The following is an 18062-nucleotide window of genomic DNA, read 5'->3' as shown; positions in this document are numbered from 1 at the left end:
CCATGGTTCATAGAGGGGATCCCTGGGTGCAATGGTTGCCTCCATAGCTAACTGAGTTGCTGCTGCATCTCCTCCAAGCTCATCCCTCTACAAGCCACTTTTCCTCAATGATTTGCCAGGACATACCTGCCTCGCACTGGTTTGCTGCAAAAGAACTGACCCCATTTCCAAGGATGCCTTATCCGGCAGCCTCAGGCTGTGTGCTGCCAGCCCCTCAATTGGTCATGTAGCTCTGGGAGGTTTGTTGCCATTTTCAATTTGACAAGGTCCCGCATGGGAGGTTAGTTAGGAAGGTTCAGTTGCTAGATATACATGGGGAGGTTGTAAATTGGATTAAACATTGGCTCAATGGAAGAAGCCAGATAGTGGTAATGGAGGATTGCTTCTCTGTGTGGAGGCCTGTTACTAGTGGTGTGCCACAGGGATCAGTGCTGGGTCCATTGTTGTTTGTCATCTACATCAATGATCTGGAAGATAAATTAAATGGTAAGTTGGATCAGCTGATGACACAAAGATTGGAGGTGTAGTGAACAGTGAGGAAAGTTTTCAAAGCTTGCACAGGGATTTGAACCAACTAGAAAAGTGGGCTGAAAAATGGCAAATGGAGTTTAATGCAGACAGGTCTGAGGTATTGCACTTTGGAAGGACAAACCAAGGTAGAACATACAAGGTAAATGGTAGGACACTGAAAAGTGCAGTGGAACAGAGGAATCTGGGAATACAGATACATAATTCCCTAAAAGTGGTGTCACAGGTAGATAGGGTCGTAAAGAGTGCTTTTGGAACATTGGCCTCTATAAAGCAAAGTACTGATGTTATGGTGAGGTTGTATAAGACATTGGTGAGGCCAAATTTAGAGTACTGTGTGCGGTTTTGGTCATCTAATTACAGGAAGGATATTAATAAGGTTGAAAGCGTGCAGAGAAGGTTTACAAGGATGTTGCCAGGACTTTAGAAACTGAGTTACAGAGAAAGGTTGAGTAGGTTAGCACTTTATTCCCTGCAGCCTAGAAGAATGAGGGGAGATTTGATAGAGGTGTAAAAGATTTTGATGGGTATAGATAGAGTGAATGCAAGCAGGCATTTTCCACTGAGGCTAGGGAAGAAAAAAACTAGAGGAGATGGGTGAAGGGGGAAAAGTTTAAAGGGAATATGGGGGGGCGGGGGGGTGCTTCTTCATACAGAGTGTGATGGGAGTATGGAATGAGCTGCCAGATGAAGTGGTGAAAGCGGGCTCACTTTTAACATTTAAGAAAAACTTGTCCAGGTACATGGATGAGAGAGGTGTGGAGGGATATGGTTCAGGTGCAGTCAGTGAGACTAGGCAGAAAAATGGTTCAGCACAGGGCCAAAAGGCCTGTTTCTGTGTTGTAATGTTCTGTGGTTCTATGGTTCTAATTAGACGGCAAGTCCCGACAGAGGTCTGGTAATGGGCCGCAACTAGCAAAATGAGTCCTGCCATCCACTGGCACGAGGTCAACTCATACATTTGGTCCAATGGGACTACTTCAAATGCAATAATACCCAGCCTTGTAAACTTGTAGCATCCACTGTGGCCATGTATATTTCAGGATACATATTTTAAAAATACTTTAAAAACCTCAAAAAAGTTAATTGGATTTATTTTTTTTATAATGTTTAATAATGCAAACAAAAAGCCTTAATCTTTACTTTATTTGAAAAACTTCCAAGTTATCCCTGGTTTGTGAGAAATGGAATAAAATATAAGATGCGTGAGTAAATCTCATAAAACCCTAAAACATCAGACAATAGTCTATGTGAAATTAAATTGTGTTTTCTTTTCCTGTCTACTGACCCAAGATTAATAGAAATAAATCAAAGGTATAAAGCCACACAAACCATTTTAATTTAGATTGGATTGAACTAACCTTCGCAGCAATCTTGCCATAATCGCAAATCAATTTTTGGAATCTCATCACAGGATACATATCCTTCAGGGTACTCTGCTTTTACAAAGACGTCCGGCTGGACCTGCTGAATGCCGTCCCCATTGTCACAGAGCACACTCGCAAGAGAACTTTGCTTCAGCTGTGTTACCTGAGCTGGGGTAAATACGCCTGGATTCTCATACCAAAACCTAGGATGACACATAAAAAGGAGCCCGTGACTTTGGCGTTATTTCATTTCCACAGGGACTGTAACATTTATTCAAATGAAACATTATTTGAATCAAATATCCACAGTATAAAATATTCATAGCTGCAGCCTGGCAGGACTTTGTTTCAGTCCGGTGACCAGACGATAGGAGATTCCCAATCTGTCACAAAAGAATTTTGGCATCTATTTCTTCTACAGTATTTAAATTTGGCTCAACGATTATGTGCACAAGAATGAAACACACTAAGACCAATATCGTAAGAGGAAAGAGATGTGGCTCAAATACTGACAGAAACAGGTAGCATAGGGTGGAGAATAGAGATTTGGCTGGGAAATGCTGAAGTCCAGGTTTGACGTCTGGGTGCTCCGGTTTTCTCAATAGTTCACAATGCTCCTCACTGTGCCAGGGACCCAGTTTGATTTCTGGTTTGGGTCATTGTCTGTGTGGAGTCTGCACATTCTCCTTGTGTTAGTGTGGGTTTCCTCCAGGTGCCCTAGTTTCCTCCCACAGTCCGAAAGACGTGCTGGTTAAATGCATTGGCCACACTAAATTCTCCCTCAGTGTACCCGAACAGATGCCAGAGTGTGGTGACTAGGGAATTTTCACAGTAACTTAATTTCAGTGTTAATATGTCTACTTTTGACACTAGTAAAATAAACTTTAAACTTTTAACAACAGACACAAGATGCATTTGCTATAAGAATTGATGGGAACAACTGATCAGCTACAGGAAGTAAAATACTTGAATGAGGCCTTAAAACATCTAAATGATAAACTGCTAGAAGCAAATGCCACATAGATGTAGCGTCAATTAAAACCTGATTTAAGCGTTAGGAGATTCTATGAAGCATCGTGAAAAACATCTTGAACAGTAAAAGGAGTTTCTGGTGAAACCAAAACTGATGATCTGTTAGAACTTTGTCTTGAAAGAGAATGAGCTTCTTGAACTTTGATACTATCTGGAGAATATGAGAGATAAGATACATGGTCTGGAAGGAGCAATAAACAGAGGCAAAAATTTACAAGTGTTTGTCAGTGTTAACAAAAAAGGGACAGGAGCTGGAATCTAAGCAAGTAGACAGTTTGAAAAAGACCATTTAAAGCCTGCAGAGAAGCAAAATGATCGGCACAGACTTGGTGGGCCGACGGGCCAGTTCCTGTGCTGTACTGTTCTTTATTCTTTGTACATGACTCTAGATCTACAGCAATGCGGCTGACTCTCAAATGCCTTCTGAAATGAAGGGCAGTTAGGCATGGGCAATAAATGTTGGCCCAGCTAGCAATGTCCACATTCCATAAAAAAATGAAGAAAATAAAGAAACATATGTGATAAGCTATTTGTTTGAAGTTTGTGATGTTCTTCCAAAGAGAGTATTATGCCATTGTAAAGAAACCTTCATTGTCATGAAGTCTGTTTCTTCTGAGGAGGGTGAGATGTTGCAAAACTTGAATACCTACCTTGAAGCTGGCCAGGAAATGGTTGCACATATATAGACAGTTAGTCTACTGTTACCTTATGTAGGCTAGGAACTGGGAACCTACCCACCTGCGCAAATGAGAAAAAGGAACATGAAACAATACAATACTGCAGACCAGGTGACATAAAGAGGAGAATGTTGCAGAGAACATGGGGAGCGAATAGGTCCCAAACCGATATGAAGGTCCCAAACCAAAGAGTGTGACAGGGAGAGGGCGACGGGAAAACAAGCCAAATCCTCCAGCCCTTACTTTGTTAGTCATTTACCCAGGTGTTTTATGCTGTATTCAGTGGTAGGGCAGACCAGGATGGTGCATGGCCCACCATTGTGCTCAGGTGCCATATTGAAAAGATACTCATCATCACTTAACCACACTGGAAGAAAGAAGGCGGACTTTCTGAAAACAAAGATAGATCTCCAGAACATTCTCAGGCGGGCGAAAGGGCCCGCTCAAAACACTGAATCTGGAAGGTCCAACTGCAGATGCACCTCTGACCAACTGTTATAGTGCTCCAGGGTCCAGGGTTGCAGGCAGTCCATCCTGAACTCCAGACACAGCCCCAGGCATTCTTCAGTTGAGTACTGGCATCTGCAGGCCATATTGTTCCAAAGGTGTTTCACGCTGGCGTGTTGCCCCACCAGCATCATGGAGAATCAGATATGGGAGGTTAAGCCTTCATCTGCATCTGATTAATGGGATGCAAATGAGATTCACGCTGGCCTCTGGTGGGTTTATCAATCTGCAATAGCAGGCACCAGTGGCAGATCCTGCTGTACATTCATGATGGCATGAAATCAATTCCTGGGCCTCCCACCATATTCTCTGCCCCACACCAACCGTCGAGCCCACCACAACAACCTGGGAGAATTCCACCCGTTAACCAGGTTTTTCCCTTTACAAATGCTGCCAGAACTGCTACATATTTCCAGCATTTTCTGTTTTTATTTGTGTTGAGGGATTTACCTTCCTGAGCTGCTGGGTTTCCAAGTCTGAAAAGCACAGCAGAAAATAGTTAAGCTGAAAAGGCTGGTTAGATTCAAGGCTGCCAGCCTCTAAGTATTTAAATTGCCAACCCATTTTTTGGGACCATTGCTTGTATGGTCTCCAATAAACTCAAAGTGGAACGTGCAGTCTGTTGTGAGATAGTTAAAATTTTAATCTCTGATGTAATCTCAACACACCTATTATTTGGGCATTGAAATCCAACCCAATTTCCATGTACAAGTCTTTCTTCCAGACTTCTGACCTCTGCCACTTAGAAGGTCAAGGACATGGGAACACCACCACCTATAGGTTGCAAGTCATACAGCATCCTGACTTGAACTATATTGTCATTCCGCACTGCCGCTGGCTCAAAATCCTGCAACTCCCTTCCTAAAAGCACTGTGGGTGTACCTACGCCAAAGAGAATGCAGTGGTTCAAGTAGGTAGCTCCAACTTTTCAAGGGCAGTAAGGGATGGGAAATAAGTGCTGGCCTAGCAAGTGACACCCATAATCCCCTGAAGGAGTAAAAAAAACTTATTTGTGCAAATACTTATAACACAACCACCTACTAGAATAAACTTTGACATGGGATATATACAGCAGCTATACTTAATTCTTAGGTAAGTCTCTCACAGTATCCAACTCATGTTTCTAATGTGTTTTTCCCATAGCCAGAACTTTCTTTCTATACTGACTCCCCATTCCCTTACAATTAGTCAAGACTTGCTGCTGCTGTTTTCTTGGAGTACACATAATAGCCCTATAATCCTGATTTTATGAGGCTTTGCTGTCAGCGTGGAAGCTTGAGCTCATAAAAGCAGAAGTCTGACTTCACCGCCCAATTCACAGTAAGCCAGATTTTAATACTAGCAATGTGAGGCAGAGTCACTGGCAAGGGCACATCTCATTTCAGTAGGATAATTCTTCAGGTGAAGTTCCAGGCCAAATTTCAACAAGTTTACACAAGTTATGTCCTGGCATTCCCCTTACCCATTCTAAATAGCCACACAACTGATCCAAAGACTCGGTTACTTTTAAAGCTATGCTGTTTTATTGGATCATTAAGCAAAGATGTATTTACCCTATGACTTTCCTTTTGAATTCCAGTGAAATTTTAATTAGCATTTATTTGTTGCTTCTGCAAATTTTCCATGACCAACTTTTGATCACGTTTCCTTTGGTTGGTTTTCCTATATAATGGGAAAATAAGGAGCAAGAAGAGTGGTGCCATAGAGCATAGCAAGATCCATATTCCTTACTCCACACACAGACAAAGTGGTGAAGAACTCTAATTTGTTGGGGTTTTAAAACCAATGCTGAACTTTGAGCCATAACTTATCCCATTCTTGTCTTTTTAAACAATGTTTTGATAATTTGACCTTGTTCTAAGAACAAGTTATAAAACCAGCAATTTCAGAGATACTGATTGGCTTCTGTACAGTGATCCAGCTCTTTGTGAAGAAGAACTTGCATTTTTGTAGATCCCGGTCAATCGAAAATCCGGGTGGCAGTTCAGACGCTCCACGGATGTTCAATCCCTGCCTTGTGATTTTCAAAGGTGTCTGTAAAAGGTGAGCAATGCACCAGCCTAGAATGCTCAAAAATACAAACTAGGTCCGATAGTTGCAGACCGTTGGTTACAATTGTTAGGTACAAATTGTTGGAGCACACAGCACCTATCGTGCCAGTGATTGAGCAGCCTCAGTGATCTCCAATGGAACAAAAGCAAACGTCGTAATAAAGGGTCAACAGCCTGAAATATTGGGCAGAATTTAGTGGATCCTGCTGGAGTGCACATGATAGCAAAGAGGCCTGGAGAATTGGTCAGGGATACCCACGTCTGATTGCTGACATCAAGAAAATGGCCCCCAATTCGAACAGGGCCTGATAAAGGAATCTTGCTGGTGAACAGATGACAATTAGTCTCATAAATGAGTCATTTAAAGTTAATTATCTCTGAGCTCATCATTAGTGGTGGCCCTGGCACTTAACAGGACTCTCACAAGTCTGTTCCTGTCAGGTTTGCCTGTGACCTTATAGGTGGTCTCTCATTGACAAGAACTCAGTGCTTAATCATGGGACTCAACATCAGGAAGGTGTTAGGGGCCACTGAGAGCTACCTCCCTGCCCTTGCATCTGACTCCTCCCCCCTATGCTGGCGACTGCCTACCAACATCTGTTATATATGCTGGTAGGCAGTTGCTATAATGCTGGCACTGTGGCACAGTGGTTAGCACAGTTGCCTCACAGCGCCAGGGACCTGGGTTCAATTCCAGCCTTGGGTCAATGTCTGAGTGGAGTTTGCATGTTCTCCCCACGCCTCTATGGGTTTCCTCTGGGTTCTCCAGTTTCCTCCTACACTCTGAAGATGTCTGGCTTAAGTGGATTGGCCATGCTAAACTGCCTCTTAGCGTTAGGAGGACCAGCTAAGGTAAATATATGGGGTTGCGGGGAAAAGACCTGGGTCGGTTGTCGGTGCAGGCTTGATGGGCCGAATGGCCTCTTTCTATACTGTAGGGATTCTATGATACTTAACTGGTTGCATGATTGCTTTAAGAACTGGTCATAAGGTTTGATGATGATGTCACTGGACTGTTTCACAGGCTCCAGTTTTAATGTCAAGTTCTATTCTGTACAGGCAACAGCTCCTACAATAAATCTGTTGTTATCTTGAATCTACATATGCAAACCACATATTTTTCTTTTTGTTTAAAACTCACAACTCCTAATATAGTTAGGATATTACAAAAGGAAATTTGTTAAGTGCCTGGGCCACCGTTTAAGATGATGCTCTGCTATACGGTTTGGGCCATTTAAAAAAAAACGAAGTCAACAGTCTCCAGGGTAAAAAGGGAAGGACTGGGAAGACAGTAATAAAAATATACTGAGGCAGTCTTGAATCGCTAGTGCCTGCAAGAGAAACGGTGGGTCAGTTAGGATGCATGGGTCCTTTCATTGAAGCAAATGAATCATGGAGTTCCTATGCAGAGGAGCTTTGGTAGTTAGTGCAAATGAATACGATTGAAAACAATTTGCTCATGCAACTTTTCTCAATAAGTAAAACTTCAATTTGTTCCAGAGCTTGGTTCATCCAGCTAAGGCTGGAATCAAAACTTAGCATGACTTGACAAAGATTCTTGAAGAGCATTACTCTTCAAAGCTATTGGTCATCATGGAATGATTCAGGTTCCACCGAAGGAATCAAGTGAAAGGCAGAAGCGTTGTTCAGTTAGTGGCAAACTTAAAAAGGCTGGCACAACATTGTGGGCCCAATTTTACCATTTTCATTCTAAGTGCTGAATCTGGACGCAATTCAGATCCAACTTGAAAATCTGCTTTCAGGTGTCCCCATCCACACTTAGCCTGAAAATAAAATCGGGGCTTAGCGCGCCCAAAACGATCGGAGCTCTGAACTGCATATGCGCAGTAAGAAAAGAAATTGAAAATCGTGCTACTGTCACAAAAAGCAGATAAAGTGGCCAGGAATGAAAAGCAGAAGTGATGGCCCCCACAGACAACACCCTCACCCCCACAACATAGCTTTCCCCCTTATCCACCCACCTCCTCCCACTACCCAGACCGATCGTGACCCCTTGCCCCTTTCCCCCCCACCGATAGACCGCAGAGTAGCAGCAAATCCCTCTGCCCCTGCCCCCTCCCTCCTTCCTCCCCCTCACCCCCTCCAGAGAATGATCTGGCCTCCCTCCCGGTATATTTTACATACTCACAGCCACTTTGACGGTTTCACTGATTAAGTGCAGGTGCACTATTATAGCTGTGGGACCCCTTCTCCCTGATGCCTATACTTGCAAATCATCTGAGGTACATATCCAGGTCTTCATTGAAGTTGTGTAATGAAACATATAGTTGCAAGTACAAATAGCTGTGGCTTGATTCAACAACCTTTAGAATTGTGTTTAGCAACAGCCAGCTTGCAGTAAATTCTAAGCTGCATTTCCAAGTTTAGAGGATAATTTGGGAAATAGTAGTAAAATAATTTCTACTTCTTCTGAACTTGCTGGTGTAGGGGGAAAAAAAATCAACATTCATGACAAGTGAAATATAATCTAAGCAGCATTTATAACAGGAATGATCAGAATTAGAAATGTGATAGATAGAATTAACACCAGCCACCACCCACCCCCCACCAGAGAAAGATCGGGCCTCCCCCTGCACCAGACAATGATCTGGTCTCCCTCTGCCCTCTCCATCCCCAACACCGCCCCCACCTCCTCCCTGGCAGATAACAATCTGGCTTCCTTCTGCCCTCCCTTTCCGCCCACCCCTGCCAGATAACAATCTGGTCTCCCTCTGCCCTACCCCCCCACCCCCCACACCAGACAAAAGTCTGGCTTCCCTCTGCCCTCCACCCACCAACCCCTCCCCTCGCCCCAACCAGACATCAATCTGGCCTCCTTCTGCCAACTCCCTCTCCCCCATCCACCAGAAATACATCTGACCCACCTCCTCCTCCTCCATCCCCACCAGAAAAAGATCAGGCCTCCCTTCTCCCGCCCCCATACACCCACCAGAGAATTATCTGACCCACTCCCACCTGCCACCACCTCCCACCCCACACCCCCACCCTTCCACCACTGATCTGAGTTAGAGAGCTGTTGGAAGCGCTGAACTTTATCTCTTCAATAGCTGGAGCGCCCGAAACAGATCTTTGCCGAGCATGTCTGTTTCACGCCGAATTTGGACGTACGAATGCAATGGTAAAGGGAGAAACGCTGATAAAGTTGGGTGGGCAGTTCATTAACTCAATTTAAATACTTGCAAATTTAAATCACCCTTGCGCCCATTTTGGGCATGAATTGGATCACGGCCATTTTCAGACATTGGTAAAGTAAGCATCTACGCGGACGTGGGAGTGGATCGCGTTAATGGCTTCACGCCCAACTTTACCGCGTTTTTGCACCATGGTAAAACGGGGGTCTGAGAGTTTGGCTAATCATTAGAAGAGATTCTTCATGATCATCTAGTTTGTGGTCTCCACAGTGAGGCTATCCAAAGCTGATTGCTTACTGAAGATGCTTTGACTTAAAAGACAGCACTTGAAATCATAATGTCGGTGGAACTGGCTGCGAAAGAGGCCTGACAATGTGATGCAGGAATGAAGATCCACATGTTGGGAACTGCCCATAAGAATTCAAAACAGCAACAAGCATGTCATAGATGTACCAAAATGGGCAATTCAGTGAGTGAATTCTAGAGCAAAGGTAATTAATCAAAAATTGTGGCTAAATGGTGCGCAAGAGTCTTTGAGTTTGGCCTAACTTCATAACCATTTGAATCAAAGGCAAGAACATTATTAACTGAGCAAGAATGAAACTTTGTGATCCTTCCTTCTTTGTTTTTTCAGGTATATTAGTTTCCCGTTCTGAGAAAAATCTACATTTGAAGCCATTAACGTACCCTTCTAATTTTAGATGCCGATGAACCTGTTAACCATTTCTAGCTTTTCCCATTTAAAATCCAGTTATCGCATGACAACCAGGTATACTGCTGTTGGTCTAAATGCAGCTTTCAGTTAATGTAATTTCAATACATCAAACAAAATAATTTCCAGTCAGAAGTATATTTCTTTTCAATGTAACAAATTTCATTATTCTTCTCTGATAGAACAATAAGAATCCTAAGTTTGGCTGCATTCTTTTTCTCCTCTTTGTAAAATGGACAACTAAGATCAAAGCACAAAAGAACGGAGAACAGTACAGCACAGGAACAGTCCCTTTAGACCACCAAGCCTGCGCTGACATGTGATGCCTTTCTAAACTAAAGACCTTTTGCTTCGACACAGTGCATACCCCTCTATTCATGTATCTGTCAAGATACCTTCTAAATGTTGCCATTATATCTACTTCCACCACTTCTTTTGGCACCGCACCTAGCACCCAAAAACCTGCCTCTCACAACTCCTTTAAACTTATGTCATCTAGTAATTGACAATTCTACCCAGGGAAAAAGACTCTGATGATCTACTCTATCCCTGCCTCTCAATTTGTAAACTTCTCTCAGGTCACCCTGAGCCTCCGCCATTCAAGTGAAACTCGATGGCTTGCTCAAGCCTGTCCACCATATACTTTTATTCAATTTATTCTCTTACTTTGTAATCTTTTAATGTTTTCCATATATTTATCCAATATGACATGGTGCATTGTGAGTGCATTTTAAAAGATAGCCACTTTACAGCAAGGGTTGAATTTAATGGAGTCCAATGGTGAGGGGCTGAAGGTGGCTGTAGAACCATGCAGAAGGCCCAATGCTGGGACTTGGCCAAATTATTTCAACTTGAAACCAATTAAACTGGGTAGATATTTAATACTAGTGGTGCTGAAAAATCCCAGTACTGGTGAATTTCTAAACATTTGGCTTCTTCCAAGGATCCACTGGGGACATGCGCAGGATATCCCAGGTTTCCACACACTGATCTATTAGAGAAGCAAAAATGCCCTGTTTAAGATGACTGGAGAGATTGTGGACTAACGTACTGATCTTGACAGCCAAGCAGGGAAGAGTGCTGGCTGCCTTTCCACAGGTACTGGGTGAAACAGATTGTATACATGTAACCATAAAAGCTCTGCCAAAACACCCTGCAGTTTTCATAAAAAGGAAGAGCTACTCCTTAATAAACATCCAACTGGTATGCAAACACCAAAAGCATATCCTGCAGGTATGCGCTCGCCTCCCAGGGAACACTCGTGATGCATATATACTTTGGAATTCCCAGGTGCCACAGGTGTTTGAGCTCTGCACACTCCTTGGTGGATGAATCCTCAGTAACAAATGGTACCCACTCAAGATACAGCACCATCTCTTGGTATGTAGACTAGTACCATTGTGCACTGAGGGAGGTGGTGTAGCCTGCCACACCTAACATCTTCCATCATGAGGATTTTCAGGTGGCCCTCATCTCCTTTGCCAGTATTTTGACCACCGCTAACAATCCTGGTTTTACAGGAGAAAGCTGCAACAATGCAGCAGTCCTTCAGCATACCAGTGCCCTCCCGGCACCCAGATGTCACCTTTTAATTTTAGTCCTTAGACGAACAGAAAACATAAAAAGAGTTCTGTAGAAGAATCACTTACACCCAAAACATTAACTCTGTTCTCTCCACCAGTGCTGCCAGACCTGCTGAGTTTTTCCAGCATTTGTTGTTTTTAGACATTCGGTCAGGTATATGGTTAGGAAATGTTTAGAGGGAAATGGGCCAAACGCAGGCAAATGGGACCAGGTCAGTTTAGGAAAGCTGATTGCCATGGAAGAATTAGGCCAAAGGGCTGTTTCTGTGCCATATATCTCTATGACTCTATTTAGGATAGAAAGGGAGATGGTGTAACTATATATATCAAGGACAAAAGGTAAAAAAATATAGTTACTCTTCTGGTAGTGGTTAAACTACATGAAGAGCTACACTGGATAGAAATCTCTAATGTGAAAACATCCAATCTGACACTAAAAGCTAGATTTTCACACAGTCAGGCCAACTCTCGACACCATGGAAAATAGCAGATGGGGCCCGGATGTTCGGGTCCAGCTCTAATTCTAATAGATCCCAGTATTTCCAGTGGGGCAATAGAGTGCACTGCATGAATCACAACACAGGAAATTCAAACACAGCAGGGCCATTTGAAGTTAGTCCTGAGTTCAAGCAGATTGTTGTTCCGAGGATTTTAACCCACAGTTTTGGAGCAACAGATTAATGGAGTAGATGTAAATGCTTCTGAAGAATGGATAACGTCTGTTTAATTGTCAGTGTCTGAAGCTTGTTAAAGTCCCAGTCTTACAAACGTGAAACAAAATAAATCAAATCTGTCATTTGGAGTTAAAAGTAACCTTCTATTGGATTGTTTTGATTGACAGGCCATAAAGTGCAGATGAGGAAAAAAATCATTTGCTTCTGCAATTTGACTAATGGTTTTTGTATTTTTTCAAGGGCTACTATTCCAGCTGAATTCCTGGCTGAATTTCAAAAGCTACAAAAGCAATTATCTCAGTATGGGGGTGCTGAGTTCTCACTTTGGTTGACAGTCTAAAGAGGCTATTTAAGCAATAATTGTCTTTAGTATAGTAACTGAATCGAACTTTGTTTTTCTAATAAATTGAATACTTGTGAGGATTTAAAATCTTTGAAAAGGTTTCACGAATAGAAGTTTTTTCTTCAATGTCAAGTGTGTATTAGTGAGAGCATTACTAGATTGTTAGGTGAGGGGGTATGAGGTGTGAAGGGTAGCGAGATTAACAATTTCTGGGTTGATGTTCTGGAGAACTAAGACAGGCTTTCCAATCAGTCCATCTTGACACTCACCTGCCCCCTTGGCCGCCTACGATCTGCTTCCAGGGTCAGTGTATCTCGCCTGCCTAGAGTGAAAATTGGGTGAGATTCCCTAACTCAAGGTACGTACCTTGATGGTGTAAATCTGATCTTAAGGGTGTGTTATAGCCCCATAGTTTAACACAAGAAGCAGGAGTGTTTCCTGTCCAAAAATATGAAGGTTTGAGAGAACAGGAAAGTTGTAACAGTGGAAAATTTCAACTGGTCACGTTTGAAAAACCAAAGTGGTTTAAAGTTAGAATTGATAAATATATTGCACAGCAACTGCATAACGCAATGTATAAGGGAAATCATGAGATAGGGGTCATTGTTATCTGGCAGTTGTCAAAGAAATTAAAGTCAGAGCACTTCCAGGGGACTGTGACCTCAGAATGATCTCATTGAAGATAATCTTCAATTTAATCATACCAAATTGAATGGGCTAAACTGAAAGAAACAAGGGGACAATTACAATAAATGTATAGCAGCGGAGTACTTCAGTAGAAGGCAAATGGAGCTCCTTTAATTACAATAACACCTAGCAAACAGCAGTCATCACAGCTTTAGAAGCAAAACTGACAAACTGTGAATCAACCATCTTTCAGTAAAAGTACACCAGAGACAATGATAGTAACCCTGTGGTGTTGTGAACTAAGGGCGTTTAAATTGGCTAAAAGCTAAAAAGCAGCAGGAACCAGCTAGCGGATTAATGTCCGGATAGGGGATGAGTATTGACTGGAATGATTCAGAGCTCCTGAAACATGACTGCTTCTAATTTACATTAATAGTCTGGGGAAGTGGGGGGAATTTAACTCCTCCACCTGCTATAAATCAAGTAGAAAAGGAGTTACAACAACAAAAACAAATGGTATTTATGTGGCACCATTACCACAGTAAAATGTATCAATATTCTTAAGGTGGAAGCGTACTAAGTGTATGATTTCTGCCCCTTGGCCATATTAACACTTTTTAAAGAAGTGGCAGAGACCAGTGTCCACCTGAATCAAGCAGAAAGTTCATAACTTTATGTAAATTGGAGTCACATCACTTAGGTTGGATGTTGATGCATTTTTGAGGTCCATGCTGAGTATCAAGAGGCTTTTTTTTAAATAAAGTTTTGACAATAACGTTCTTTAATAAAACTGGGTTGAACCGTGAATCAACTCTTGTCCTTTGTTCATCTTATGAGTAAGAATGCCTGGGTGAACAAGTTTTAGTATAAACTGGTCAAAGTCTCTAACATCAGTTAAGAGGTAAAATTGGGAAGAATTATGTCACAAAAGGCTGTGCAAATCTGGCCCCGAAAGACTGGTGGTCAATTGAAATTTTCAAGGCTGAAATTGACAAATTTTTAAGTAAGGTATTGGTATCAAGGATAGACCCACAGTAAGAACCATATCCTGTGAATGAATTAAAAAAAGGATATGGATCAAAGTTAGCTAAATGGAGGTGAGATACAGATTGCTAGCTGGTGAAGCCAGAGTGTTGACATGTTAGGTCCTATGTTCCATTCACACAGCCAGAGAGTGAAGTGAGTAGAATCCAAGAGAAGTATGCACTGGGGAAGCAGTGGATAAAACTCTGTACTTTTAGTTTGGGACTGAAGTCAATGGAATAGATGACTAACAAGATAACCTTTTTTTTAAACATTGTTCCCATAAATGATGAACTTACAGGGTCTGTTATATTTTCTGCTGGTATAGGAAATGCATTTAACTTGGGGGAAAAAAGTAAACTCAAACTAACCTATGCATTTGTAACAGGGAGGAGCAAATTTGAGCCATTTAATGCATGTGTTTTTTTTTACACTGGATATAAAGGGGCTCTTTAAATAATTGAGTTTGTTTCCAAGCAACAGGGCACAATAAATACTTTGAAAAGATTTGTTTTGAATATTTATTCACAAATGTATTCAATAATTAGCATGGATCATAGCCAAAACACAAACTGATTTGAATTTAGCTGCTCAGCCAAGCCAAAACAAAATTACATTTCATGAGAGTTCACCATTCTAACTTAAAACAACACAAAATAAATAAAATGTTATCCAGATAGGGGAAGACGGAGGAGAATGCACAGTTGACTGAAGCGAGAACACAGAATGGCATGAACAGAGACCGGCACAGAAAGAAATTATAGAGCAAGGAAACGGTGAAGCTGTGGACAAAACGCTATGGACAGAAACACTGATTTTGACTTTGATGTGCTGAGAGATGGGCAGCTAATGAAGATTTGCAATCACAGCAGGACTTGTATGGGAGTGCAAAGTGTAGCATTAATAAAGTTTAGGCTAGGGAAAAAAGACGTAAATGAGGGTTTCAACAATAGAAATAGAATCATAGAAACCCTATAGTGCAGAAAGAGGCCATTTGGCCCATCGAGTCTGCACTGACCACAATCTCACCCAGGATCTACACCCATATCCCTACATATTTTACCCGCTAATCCCTCTAATCTATGCATCTCAGGACACTAAGGGGCAATTTTAGCATGGCCAATCAACCTAACATGCACATCTTTGGACTGTGGAAGGAAATCAGAGTACCTGGAGGAAACCCACACAGACACGATGACAATGTGCAAACTCCACACAGACAGTGACCCAAGCTGGGAATCAAACTCAAGACCCCAGAGCTGTGAAGCAGCAGTGCTAACCACTGTGCTACCATGCTGCCCATGAAGAGGAATGGAGGAAGCTGATACTTCAGAGACCAAACAGGCAGGTCATAGAGTTATAGGGGTTTACAGCATAGAAACAGGTTCAACTTGTCCATGCTGTCCCTTTTTTAACCACTAAGCTAGTCCCAGTTTCAGCACAATGGCACAGTGGTTAGCACTGCTGCCTCATAGCACCAGGGACCCCAGTTCATTTCCCAGCTTGGGTCACGATCTGTATGGAGTCTGCAAGTTCTCCCCGTATCTGCATGTGTTACCTCCAGGTGCTCCAGTTTCCTCCCACAGTCTGAAAGATGTGCTGGTTAGGTGCACTGACTCAAACAGGTGCCGGAGCGAGGCAACCAGGGGAATTTCACAGTAACGTTGTTGCAGTGTTAAGTAAGCCTTACTTGTGACTAATAAATTAACTTTAACAATTGCCCAGGTTTGGCACATATCCCTCTATACCCATCTTACCCATGTAACTGTCTAAATGCTCTTTAAAAGACAAAATTGTGCCCGCCTCTACTGCTGCCTCTGGCAGCTTGTTCCAGCCATTCATCACCCTCTGTGTGAAAAATTGCCCTGCTGGATCTCTCCCCTCTCAACTTAAACCTACACCCTCTAGTTTTAGACGCCTCTACCTTTGGGTCAAAATGTTGATGATCTAGCAGACCTATGCCCCTCATTATTTTATAGACCTCTATAAAATCACACCCTATACCTCCAGAGCTCCAGGGAGAAATGTCCCAGGTTATCCAGCCTCTCCTTATAACTCAAACCATCAAATCCCGGTGAAACTTTTCTGCATTCTTCCTAGTTTAATGATATCCTTTCTAATAATAGAGTGACCAGAACTGTGCACAGTATTCCAAGTGTGACCTTACCAATGTCTTGTACAACTTCAACAAGACATCCCAACTCTTTTTTCTGTATGTATAAACCTGTATTCCGTACATCCTGTATAATTTGGCATAGCTGCTATGAGTCTTGCTGACTTTTACAGATGCACCATAGAAAACCTTCTTTCCGGTTGTATCACAGTTTGGTATAGCTCCTATTCTGTCCAAGACCACAAGAAATTACAAAGTATTGTGAATGAAGCCCAGTCCATCACACCAGCCTCCCAGCCATTGACACTGTCTACACTTGCTGCTGCCTCAGAAAAGCAACCAAAATAATTAAGGACCTCATGCACCCGAACATACTCTCTTCCACCTTCTTCCATCAGGAAATAGATACATAAAGGACACGTGCCAACTGGCTCAAGAACAGCTTCTTCCCTGCTGCCATCAGACTTTTGAATGGACCTATGTCACATTAATCTGATCTTTCTCTACACCCTAGCTATGGCTGTAACACTACATTCTGCACTCTCTCCTTTTCTTCACCATGAACGGTATGCTTTGTCTGTATAGTGCTTAAGAAACAATACTTTCCACTATACTAATACATGTGACAATAGTAAATTAAATCAAATCAATGTTCTGGCCCATGCAACCTTATGCAACAGCCTACCATGTAGTACCCTGTTAAAGGCTTTGCTAAAGTCCATGTAGACAATGTCAACTGCACTGCCCTCCTTGGCTACCTCTTCAATCAAATTCATGACACATGATTTTCCACTCACAAAGCCATGCAGACTATCCCTTGCTTCTCTAAATGCCTGCTGTGTCTCAGAATATCTCTTAACAACTTACCCATCACATATGTGAGGCTCACTGGCCTGTAGTCCCCATGCTTTTCCCTGTACCCCTTTTAAACAAAGGCACAGCAATTGCCACCCTCCAATCTTCATGCACCTCACCTGTGGCTGCCGATGATTCAAATATTTTTGCTACGGGACCTGCAATTTCCTCCCTAGACTCCAACAACTTCCTGGGACACACTTCATCAGATCGCGGGGATTTATCTACCTTAATGCGTGTTAGGTCAATACCTTGAGCACGTCCACCTGGTGCTTAGGTCAATGCTGGGAGGTCCATTCAGGTTAATTCATTTTAGGTTTTATAGCAATTGGATATAACTGAGCCATTTCAGAGTTAAGCACATTGCTTTGAATCCGGAGTCACGTGCAAGATAGAATGGGTAAGGACGGCAGACTTTCTTCTCTAAAGGACATTAGTGAACCAGCTGGGTTTTTGCAACAATGGTTTGCATGCGAGGTGAGAGTGACAGCCTTGACATCAAGGCAGCATTTTACTGAGTGTGGCAACAAGAAGCCCTAGCAAAACTGGAGTCAATGAGAATCAGGGGGAAAATTCTCTACTGTTGGAGTCAAACCCGGCACAACGAAAGATGGTTGTGATAGTTGGAGGTCAATTATCTCAGTCCCAGGATATCATTGCAAGAGTTCCTCAGCCCAACCATCTACATCTAATGACCTTCCCTCCATCATAAGATCAGAAGTGGGAATGCACAATGTTTAGTACCATTTGTGACTCCTCAGTTATAGAAGTAGGCCGTGTCCAAATGCAGCAGGATCTGGACAAAATCCAGGGTTGGG

At 42.5% G+C, this 18062-nt stretch overlaps 1 protein-coding gene across 1 annotated transcript in view; it reads right to left on the bottom strand.

Moving 5' to 3' along the window:
* Positions 1-18062, bottom strand: part of LOC145347031 (peroxidasin homolog) — a 403231-nt gene that overhangs the window by 20886 nt on the left and 364283 nt on the right. Inside the window, exon 19 of the mRNA XM_080194932.1 lies at positions 1890-2098. Coding sequence (XP_080051058.1) covers positions 1890-2098 — 209 coding nt within the window. The remainder of the gene's footprint in view (positions 1-1889; positions 2099-18062) is intronic.

This window comes from Carcharhinus amblyrhynchos, chromosome 8 (genome assembly GCF_965287045.1).
Source record: "Carcharhinus amblyrhynchos chromosome 8, sCarAmb.v2.hapA, whole genome shotgun sequence".
Taxonomy (NCBI): Eukaryota; Metazoa; Chordata; class Chondrichthyes; order Carcharhiniformes; family Carcharhinidae; genus Carcharhinus; species Carcharhinus amblyrhynchos.
The sequence above is the reverse complement of the archived record's forward strand: the minus strand, read 5'-3'. Positions and strand labels throughout refer to the sequence as shown.